The 11,399-nt window shown below is 46.6% G+C and overlaps 1 protein-coding gene across 1 annotated transcript; it reads left to right on the forward strand.

Moving 5' to 3' along the window:
• Positions 1–1,546: 1,546 nt before the first annotated feature.
• LOC139358425 (ERV-BabFcenv provirus ancestral Env polyprotein-like) lies at positions 1,547–6,834 on the forward strand. Its single transcript, XM_071079130.1, has 2 exons — positions 1,547–1,907; positions 4,427–6,834. Exon 2 carries the CDS (start codon positions 4,797–4,799, stop codon positions 6,468–6,470), a length of 1,674 nt encoding a protein of 557 aa, XP_070935231.1. The 5' UTR covers positions 1,547–1,907; positions 4,427–4,796; the 3' UTR covers positions 6,471–6,834.
• Positions 6,835–11,399: the final 4,565 nt, after the last annotated feature.

Here is an 11,399-nt window from a genome sequence, read left to right on the forward strand (position 1 = left end):
AGTGGACTCAGACCACAAGCTGCTCTTTGGGTCACTTGTTTAACTTCTCTAAGCCTCAATTTCCCCTTTGGAAACATGAAGCCAATAACAGAATCTATCACTGAAGGCTGTGAGCAATAAATGAGAGATTGTCCATGAATATACTTTTGCACAGTGCCTGAGATAAAGATATTATTCGATAAGGATCAGCTTCCATTTTAGTTATTTTAGGTTACCATTGCTAGTGTTATTCTTATTTTCCATACACATCTATCAAAAGTACACATCCATACACATCCAGATTACTGGATTCCGATAGCACATATGTGATGCTTCTTTTGCTCAATTACCCATGAAAGGAGCTGGGCACATTCCTCAGCCCCGGGCTCAAAACTCCCTGAGCCTAGCACAAACACATCCCATCCTCCCATCCCACCACCATATATCTCTCAAACTCCCTGAGCTCAGTACAAACACCACCTGGAAAGTCTCCGATAAGGGGACAGCCGTTCAAGGTTACTGAAAGCGCAGGAGCCAAAAGAATTTCTTTGTTCCCCTACAACTTTCGGGCTATAAAAAGCAAACGCTCGCATTGTTCGGGGCCCTCTTGTATACTGTGTAAAGGAGGGACCAAGTTCGAACTTGTAGTAAAGATCCTTGCCGCTTGGCTTTGACTCTGGACTCTGGTGGTCTTCTTTGGGGAACAAACAGTCTGGGCATAACATCTGGGGGCTCGTCCGGGATTCCCCAAGCCCACCAGACCCCTGGTCAACGGATCTGCTAGGATCGATCTACTGATAGGTGAGCTGGCTCGTCTCCGTTTGTCTGTCTGTGTCTGTGTGTCTGTTCTGAATCTGAATCTCTGACTCGCGAGGTCTGAAACTGAGGCTGGCACAGTCCTGGCGGACGCGCTATAGGACAGCCAGTGGAGACCGGTGGGAGACGTCCCCTGGCTCTCTTCTGATTTAAATTGCGATCTGAGTTGCCGGAGCGGGTTCGCGATCCGGGCAACAGTCTGAATCTGACCCCAGTCCCCGGGTGCGCGCCTGCTGTCTGAATTGCCCCGGTCCCCGGGTGCGCGCCTGCTGTCTGAATTGCCCCGGTCCCCGGGTGCGCGCCTGCTGTCTGAATTGCCCCGGTCCCCGGGTGCGCGCCTGCTGTCTGAATTGCCCCGGTCCCCGGGTGCGCGCCTGCTGTCTGAATTGCCCCGGTCCCCGGGTGCGCGCCTGCTGTCTGAATTGCCCCGGTCCCCGGGTGCGCGCCTGCTGTCTGAATTGCCCCGGTCCCCGGGTGCGCGTTCGCTGTCTGAATTGCCCCGGTCCCCGGGTGCGCGCCTGCTGTCTGAATTGCCCCGGTCCCCGGGTGCGCGCCTGCTGTCTGAATTGCCCCGGTCCCCGGGTGCGCGCCTGCTGTCTGAATTGCCCCGGTCCCCGGGTGCGCGCCTGCTGTCTGAATTGCCCCGGTCCCCGGGTGCGCGCCTGCTGTCTGAATTGCCCCGGTCCCCGGGTGCGCGCCTGCTGTCTGAATTGCCCCGGTCCCCGGGTGCGCGTTCGCTGTCTGAATTGCCCCGGTCCCCGGGCTCCCGGCTTCCGGCGCGCGCTCGCGGCCCCGGTCCCCGGGCTCCCGGCTTCCAGCGCGGATTTCCTTTACAGGGATTCCAACCCACAACCTAATTCTAACCCACATTCCTTTACAAAAAGAGACACAGAAAGTGAGACTGGAAAGAAGAGAAAATAAGTGAGAGAGAGACCATAGAGATGGGAAAGGGAGAAAGTGAGAAGGGAAATCGGAAAGAGAAAGGGGAGAAAACGGCAGACGTGGAGAGTCAGAGAAAGAGACTGAGTATAAAGGAGAAAGGACACGGGATGACAGAGAGACAGAGAGAGAAAGCGCGCGCGAATGAGATAGAAACTTAAAGAAAAGACCCTGTAAGTATGTCAATCAAAGATTTAGACAGAAACGGAAAAATTAGAGAGAGAGATAGAGGGACGGAGCAGGCGGAGGGGAGGCGGGCTCGCTGAAAGGGAAAGTAACTTTAAAAGGCTGGGGGGGCGGACGCGAGGGTGCACTTCGCGGACTAGGCCCCCCCCCCCAGCCGCCTGACTCCACGGTGGCTTTACCCCTTCGGGAAATAAAACCCCCAGATGACACAGAAATCCCCAAGCTCCAGTACTGGCCATTCTCCACCAGTGATCTGTATAACTAAAAGGCTCAGAGTGCTCGGTTTTCAGACAACCCCAAAGATTTACTGGCTTTACTGGATAGTGTCATGTTCACCCACCAGCCCATTTGAGATGATTGTCAGCAGCTCCTCCGAATCTTGTTTACCACGGAGGAGCGAGAGGGAATACAGGTAAAAGCTGGAAAGCTGGTCCCGGGGGACGACAGTCAACCGACTGCTAACCCTGACCTCATAAACGCGACCTTTCCTCTGACCAGGCCGGCGTAGGACTACAACACGGCAGAAGGTAGGGGACGGCTACACCTTTATCGCCAGACTCTAATGGCAGGTCTCCGGGCAGCTGCTTGCAAGCCCACTAATTTGGCTAAAATATATTCTATTCGGCAAGAAAAGACAGAGAGCCCAGCCACCTACTTAAAAAAATTAATAAAAACTTTTAGACAGTACACCCCCATAGATCCAGAGGCTCCAGAAAGTCAGACAGCTGTTGTAATGTCTTTCATAAATCAGGCAGCCCCAGATATTAAAAAAACTCCAAAAACTAAAAGACTTGGAAGAAAAGCAGATTCAAAACCTCCTTCAGATAGCCCAGCAGGTTTATAATAACAGAGATACTCCAGAAAAAAGGCAATTTAAGGCCACTAAAAAAATGACCAAGGTCCTGGCAGCAGTAGTACAGAAAGAACATCTACAGCCAGAGTACACCCAACCTAGGCGGCCCCCCCCCCCAGGCATGATAATCTGAAAAAAAGACCAATGTGCCTACTGCAAGGAGGCTGGCCACTGGGTAAGAGACTGCCTCGCTACTGCCCAACCCGGACCTGGACGCCCCACTCCATGACTGCACCGAGATACTAGCTCAGGTGCACGGAGTTCGAGAAGACCTGCAGGATCGCCCACTTCCTGACGCTGACCTCGTCTGGTTCACTGATGGGAGCAGCTTCATGCATCAGGGCCAGAGGTACGCTGGAGCGGCAGTGACTTCAGAGACTGAGGTAATCTGGGCGGAACCCCTGCCCCCGGGGACATCGGCCCAGAAGGCCGAATTAATAGCGCTCACCCAAGCTCTTACCTTAGGGGCGGGGAAAAAGCTGACGGTATATACAGACAGCCGATATGCTTTTGCAACAGCACATATACATGGGGCCATTTACAGGGAGCGGGGGTTACTGACGGCTGAAGGAAAAGAAATAAAAAACAAGCAAGAAATCCTAGCCCTGCTAACAGCCTTATGGAGGTCAGAAAAGTTAGCCATTGTGCATTGCCCAGGGCATCAGAAACTAACTACTCCAACTGCTCAAGGCAACTTTCTGGCGGACCAAACTGCAAGAAAGGTGGCAAAGGCTCCCAGCCAACTCCTTACACTCCAGCTCCCTGACCCGGGCCCCCGGGACTTGCCATATTTCCCTGATTATTCAGAACAAGATCTCCAGTGGATTGACAAGCTTCCCCTGAAACAGATCCAGAATGGGTGGTGGACTGATACTAATGACCAAACCATCCTACCAGAAAAATTAGGACAACAAATGTTAGAACACATCCACCGAACCACCCACCTGGGTGCTCGGTGGATGATAGACCTGATCAGACGCTCTAAGCTCAAATTCAGACATACAGCCGAGATGGCCAGCAACATCGTGACAAGTTGCAAAGTCTGCCAGCTTAACAACGCCTACCCCCAATCCCAGGCTGCAACGGGAACAAGGCTCAGGGGAACCAGGCCCGGTATCTACTGGAAAGTAGATTTTACTGAGATAAAGCCAGGAAAATACGGGTATCGGTACTTACTTGTCTTTGTAGATACTTTTTCAGGGTGGACTGAAGCATTCCCCACCAAGAAAGAAACTGCTCAGGTTGTAGCAAAGAAAATCCTAGAAGATATCCTCCCCAGGTATGGCTTCCCTGTCCAGATAGGGTCAGATAATGGGCCGGCCTTCGTCGCTAAGGTAAGTCAGGATTTGGCTTCCATCCTTGGGGCAAATTGGAAACTACATTGCGCTTACAGGCCCCAGAGTTCAGGACAGGTAGAAAAAATGAATCGGACCTTAAAAGAGACCTTAACTAAATTGACTATGGAGACTGGCGCTAATTAGGTGGTCCTTCTCCCCTACGCTCTGTTCCGGGCCCGTAACACCCCTTACAGACTGGGCCTTACTCCTTATGAAATTATGCATGGCAGACCCCCACCCTTAGTTCCCGGCCTAAAAGATGATCTGCTCAAGTCCGAAACAGAAAATGTCTCTGAACTCTTGTTTTCCCTACAAGCCTTGCAGAAAATTCATCAAGAAATCTGGCCCAAGCTGAAGGAACTATATAAGGCCGGTCCCCCGCCGAAACCCCATCCGTACCAGCCGGGAGACTGGGTCCTGGTCAAGCGACACCGACAAGAGACCCTAGAACCCAGGTGGAAAGGACCACTCCAGGTACTCCTAACCACACCCACCGCCCTAAAGGTAAAAGGCATCGCATCGTGGATCCACTACACCTACACCCACGTCAAGCCAGTGAACCCAACCTCTGATCTTCTGGGACCAATCACGGCGGCGGCTGAAGCACCGGACACGTGGACTGTGGACAGAGCTAGGAACAACCCCTTAAAACTCACCCTGCGCCGGCAGCATAGCTCACTGCAAACATGCAGTTAGGTAGTCTAACCCTAACGTTAGTCGCCCTAGTGGCCGCTGGAGAAATCACAAAACCAGCTCATAATCCCTTTGTCTGGAGATTCTGGCTTTATGAAAACCGAACCCACCCTGGGCAACCTCATAAGCCCGGAAAATTATTGGCCAGTGCTGATTGCCCTTCCTCAGGGTGCAACAGCCCAATTCTACTAAATTTTACTGGTTTTCAAATAGCCAAACCTATGACACCAATAATATGCTTTGAGTTTGATCAGACTAAATACAGTTGTAAACACTATTGGTGGCACCAAAATGCTGGCTGTCCTTATAACAATTGTAACATCCACAGACCCCGTTATTGGGGAGAGAGAAAACAGTTAGACCCTAAATGGCCCTTCTATCGTAGACGGGATAGAGACTTTCCATATACATGGATAGTTAGAGACCCCTGGAACTCCCGCTGGACCACACCTCAACATGGGGCTGTATACTACTCCCCCTCCTCCACATGGCCTAGCAGTCACCTCTATCTGTGGCGAGGCCTAGTGCAAGTACTGCCCCTGGTCCACGGGAATATCCAACGACAGGAAAACAGACTAACACAAGACTTACGTCCTTTCTCCTGGTTAAAGTTATTACAAGAAGGACTAGAACTTGCTAACCTTACAGGACTTCATAGCCTGTCTGGCTGCTTCCTGTGCGCCACTCTAGGGCGTCCACCGCTAACAGCTGTCCCTCTGCCATGGGGATCCTCTACCTTTGCCCAAGCTAACAACCTCCGAAACCTCTCGTATGCTCCTATCCTGAGCGTGCCCCTATACCTAAACCCCAGTCAGGAGAAGTTTCCCTACTGTTTCTCAGGAACCAATTCCAGCCTCTGCAGCATCACTGCAACGCCCCCTAATATCACCTTAAAGGCTCCATCAGGCATATTCTTCTGGTGTAATGGAACCTTATCTAAGAACCTACCTAGTCCTTCTGTTAATAACCTACTATGTCTCCCTGTCACATTAGTTCCCCGGTTGACTCTACTAACTGCTGGCGAGTTCCTAGGGTATACCGGTAACTGGACTAGTGCTGTTATTCACCCAGACCCTAGACCAAGACCTGCACGAGCCATATTTCTCCCCCTCATTGCAGGAATCTCCCTCACCGCATCCTTCATTGCGGCCGGACTGGCGGGGGGAGCCCTAGGTCACACCCTCATAGAAAGTAACAAGTTATACCAACAATTTGCCGTTGCTATGGAGGAGTCGGCTGAGTCCCTTGCCTCCCTTCAGCGGCAGCTTACGTCCCTAGCTCAGGTAACCTTGCAAAACCGGAGGGCCCTAGACCTACTCACTGCAGAAAAAGGTGGTACATGTATATTTCTAAAAGAAGACTGTTGTTTCTACATAAATGAATCAGGACTTGTAGAGGACCGGGTCCAACAGTTACGCAAGTTAAGCACTGAAGTAAAAACATGGCAGTTTGCTTCAGCTGCAGACCAATGGTGGAATTCCTCTATGTTTTCTCTGTTAGCCCCCTTCCTTGGACCCCTGCTAAGTCTACTATTTCTGCTTACCGTAGGACCTTGTGCTGTTAACAGAATTTTACAATTTGTTAGGGAGAGATTTGACACCGTACAACTCATGGTCCTCAGAGCCCAATACCAACCTGTAGACGCTGAAACAGAATCAGACTTATAAGACCCAAGATTGGCTCTAAAGATACCTGAAAAGAAGGGGGGAATGAAAGGAGCTGGGCACATTCCTCAGCCCCGGGCTCAAAACTCCCTGAGCCTAGCACAAACACATCCCATCCTCCCATCCCACCACCATATATCTCTCAAACTCCCTGAGCTCAGTACAAACACCACCTGGAAAGTCTCCGATAAGGGGACAGCCGTTCAAGGTTACTGAAAGCGCAGGAGCCAAAAGAATTTCTTTGTTCCCCTACAACTTTCGGGCTATAAAAAGCAAACGCTCGCATTGTTCGGGGCCCTCTTGTATACTGTGTAAAGGAGGGACCAAGTTCGAACTTGTAGTAAAGATCCTTGCCGCTTGGCTTTGACTCTGGACTCTGGTGGTCTTCTTTGGGGAACAAACAGTCTGGGCATAACACCCACTGCATCCTTAAATAAATATTTTTGAGCAGCTTCCCTGTTCCTAGCATGATATGTGGTTCTAAAAATATAGACAAGTTTGGTCTCTGCCCTGTTCAGAAATTTGCAGCATTGTTAGTTTGTTTACAATAAGACAGTACAGTCACATACAGCAGTCAGCCCTTTGTTACCCTTTCTCAGAGAGGTTGAGAATATGCTTGAAAAAGAAAACAGATTTTGTATCCTATGTTAATAATTATGCTCCAGCTGCTGCCTGGAGCTTGATGGTAAGAAGTATGCAGGGGTCATGTTTAGATTCAGCCCGAGAGAGGGCTGCAGGTTTGATGCCCACCACAGGTGCAAGAGGCAAAAGTGTCTGTGACTTTGATACATGTTTGCTATGTATTTACTGACTGCATGGATTTAAAAATACATAAAGAATCTGGTGATTGTATAATTCCAGATTAGCTCTTAGTGGGATTTGTCATTCCATGAAGTTTAAAGAAAACAAAATTAGTCGCATGAACCCCAGCTGTTGACATTTTCCCCTGCTTCTTGGCGCCCTATTATCTCAGCTGGTCTAGGCATATCTCAGCAATTACCATAGTTCTGCAGGCAGCTCTCAGGCCACTTAAGCTGACACTTTGAAATATTAGTGGGGAAATGCTGCAGGTGCAATGAGCTGGCAGAGACCCAGCATCAAGTTTGCATTAGCCCAGAATTTTAAAAAGTTTTGTGGAGTATCCCTTATGCTATTAAGCTGTTACAATTAGAGGCAAAAATCCTATTTCATTTGGCAGGCATCTTGTTTCATCTATAAAGCACCATCATTCTCCCAGTGAAAAAGAAGGCATCATTTCTAGAATTCCATTGTGGATGTGATCATCACTGTGCCTGCTATCAGGAAGCGTTCACAACAAGAGCTTCATGCGGCAGCTTGACAGGACAGAGAACACTTCTGTGCCCACCAAGGCAGCTCATACAGGATTTTCACTGCTGAGAATGCTTAGAATGCTTCAAATACCTCTAGTCTCTCCCAGACAGCCTCACATGTAGCTCTCTATGGGTACTTTCTTTTTCTCTAGTGCTTTCATTCATATTACTCTTATTTTCCTTACTATATTGTGATAATCTCTTACATACCTGGATTTTAGGTAAAATGATCAGCTAAGATGAAATCACATAAAATCAGAATCACTTTTCAATCCTCTTAATAGTAGGTGACATTAAGGAATTATTATAAATATTGGCAGAGGTAATATGGGAATGGTAGTCAAGGAGGAAGAGAAAGTCCTTTTATCAGCTAGCGATTCATACTAGACGGTGTATAGACGAAATAACAGGACATCTGGGATTTGACTTAAAGTTACACAGCAAAAGGTAACAGTGTAGAAAGTAGGTAAACCAAGATTGAAAAAATATTGATATGGATAATTATTGAAGCTGGGTAATGGATATGAAGGAGTTCATTATAATATTCTCTCTACCTTTGTATATGTTTGAAACTTCATATAGTCAAAATGTAAACAATACTTTAAGCGACCAATTAAGGACTCTGTGTGTGTGTGTGTGTGCACGCCCATGTGGGTGTATACATACATAATTATTTCATTCAGCTTCATTGTGTTCACTGACATTTGAGAAAAGTAAGCAACAAGAATAACAGAACTGTATACAGTTTGAGTGTTCTCAAAGCCCACAGTGGCAAATCTGGTATGGGGTTGTTTCCATTGGGTTCCTGTCTGCTATTATGTTTGGCTCTACTTTGGTTTGCTATTAAACCCTTATTGTGTTAATTCATCTTATGATAGCTCTTGTAGCTGCTGAGGAGATGTAAAGTGATCGTTTAAGTGAAAATCCAGAGCCTGGTACATAGTAGTCATGCAGCATATATTTATTAAACTTGAATTTGCATCTTGATATGTCATGTTTATATATTTGTCAGGTTCATGACTATACAAATTGCCATGCCCAGGGTCATGTTCCAGCTCATTCTGAGATCCAGAGGGAGTGGGTGGATGAACAGATAGCTGAAAGAACACTTGGGGGGCCACAAGCAGGGGATATGTAGTTTTGTTCAGCAGCTCTCTCATCAGTAGCTCATTCACAACAGTTCTCTCACACTGTCTGCCCTGTCTTGGCTGCTTAGTCTGGAGGTTCCCACACGCATGGCCAGCCCTCCCTTACCTTCAGGGTCAGCAGCTTAACTCTCTCTCTCTGGGCATGAGCGAGCCCAACTGTGTCCTAGCTCACCCTGCCCATCTGCAAAGACAGAGAGCTCTGACTCTCTCTCTCTCTGGTCACAAGTGTGCCTGTACCATATCAGCAGGGCAATTACACCTTTTACAGACAACAGTGATTTACAGCCAAATGATGAGCCTTCCCATGTTATGGCTACATGGCTGTGATAACAAGTGGAGTTATGTGCCTGCGCTCTAAACTTGCCGAGTCACTCTGGCTGTAAACATCCTACTTCCGTCTATCTTTGACCAAAACACATCCATTACCTTACAATACCCTTTGTATTTATCAAGCTGTAGAGAAGAAGATGGTCACCTGATTCCTGTCTTTCAAAGTATAATACTGAGTTACCCTCAAGTATTTACTATCACTTTCATAACTTTGGGCCATAGAGCTACTTACTACTATTAGACTTTGGGTTTTAAAGTCAGAGTTCAAGATGTAGGTAAAATGATATACCTGCAGGGTGATCCCTTTTTGGCTTAGCATATGGCTAGGTAGAATTAAATTAGGTTGTATTATAGACTCTAGTCTTTGGCACAGACCCACTGAAAATGGGTAGCAAGGACAATTTAAGTACTAGGGGACTTAGCCAAAGTCTGTAAGAAATTTGATAGATTCAGAAACAAATTTAAGTAACCACTACAAAAACTATACAAAAATGATATATGTATATATTTTTTGAGACTGAGTCTCACTCTATTGCCCAGGCTGGAGTGCAATGGTGCCATCTTGGCTCACTGCAATCTCTGCCTCCCAGGTTCAAGCGATTCTCATGCCTCAGCCTCCCAAGTAGCTGGGATTACAGGCTCCTGCCACCATGCCCAGCTAATTTTTATATTTTTAGTAGAGACGGGGTTTCACCAAGTTGGCCAGGCAGGTCTCGAACTCCTGACCTCAAATGATCTGCCCTCCTTGGCCTCTCAAAGTGCTGGGAATACAGGTGTATGGACCGCACCCAGTCAAAAATGTTATTTTTAAAAAAATAAGAGACCACTGAAAATGGAATTCTAAAACATAAGACACATGTAAGACAGCCAGAAAATGGAAACAGCAGTAAAAAAGAGAACAAACTGAAAATGAATCATACTATGGTAAACTTAAGCTCTAGAATGTCTATAATTACTTTAAATGTAAATGGAATAAATATACCAATTAAAAGACAGAGGCTGTCACTGTGAATTAAATAACAAATTAAAACAAAAACATGACCCAATTATATGCTATCTCCAGGAAAGTCATCACAAATATAAAGATGTAAATAGGTTGTAGTTACGTTTGTAAAATGTAATAAGGCTCAGCTATAAGAACAAACAAGCTATTGAGATATGCAATGACCTTTTTGGACTTCAATGGCATCGTACTTACTGAAAAAAATTAATCTTGAAGTTAGGTACTGTATTATAACATGTAAAATATTCTCAACAAAACTATAGAGATGTATAACATAATAATAGCTGCTAGGAGATGGAGAACAGGAGAGTAAGATGGGGTGAGTGCAAATACAAAGAGGTAGCATGAGGGAGTTAATTAGTGGTGGACGGAGTGGTTCAGTATATTGATTGTAGTGGTGGTTACCCAAATCTATACATGAGGTAAAATTGCAGGCTGGTGCCTGTAATCCCAGTACTTTGGGAGGCCGAGGCAGGAGGATCACCTGAGGTTAGGAGTTCGACACCAGCCTGGCCAACATGACGAAACCCTGTCTCTACTAGAAATACAAAAATTAGCCAGATATCATGGCATGCATCTGTAGTCCCAGCTACTCGGGAAGCTGAGGCAGGAGAATGGCTTAACCTGGGAGGTGAAGGTTGCAGTGAGCCAAGACAATGCCACCACACTTAGCCTAGGCAACATTCCATCTCAAAAAAAAAAAAAAAAAAAAAATTGCATAGAAACACACACATACACACAAACACCAAATGAATGCAGGTTTGAAAAAAAATGGTAAAAATTGAAAAGATCTGTAGTCTTGGTAACAATAATATACAAATACCAAATTCCTGGTTTTGATATTGCACTGTGGTTCTATAATATGCCATAACTGGGGTCACAGGGTAAAGGATACCTAGGACTCTGTATTATTTTTGTAACTTCCTAGGTCTATATTTCTTTTAAAATAAAAATTTTAGAAAAAGCATGTCTGAAAATGTGTTAACACTTGGCCCAACAAAAGGGATGTCTTTGTCCCTACTTTTGAACCTATTGAGTCCTTATAACTATCATGATGAATGAAACATGGCAGACATGATACTGAATGACTTCCGACTCTACGTTAGAAAAGGCCACACAG

This window comes from Macaca nemestrina, chromosome 15, assembly GCF_043159975.1.
Source record: "Macaca nemestrina isolate mMacNem1 chromosome 15, mMacNem.hap1, whole genome shotgun sequence".
Taxonomy (NCBI): Eukaryota; Metazoa; Chordata; class Mammalia; order Primates; family Cercopithecidae; genus Macaca; species Macaca nemestrina.

Bases quoted from the DNA above. Each gene is read 5' to 3' on its own strand.
- LOC139358425 (XM_071079130.1), top strand. From the start codon at position 4,797: ATGCAGTTAGGTAGTCTAACCCTAACGTTAGTCGCCCTAGTGGCCGCT.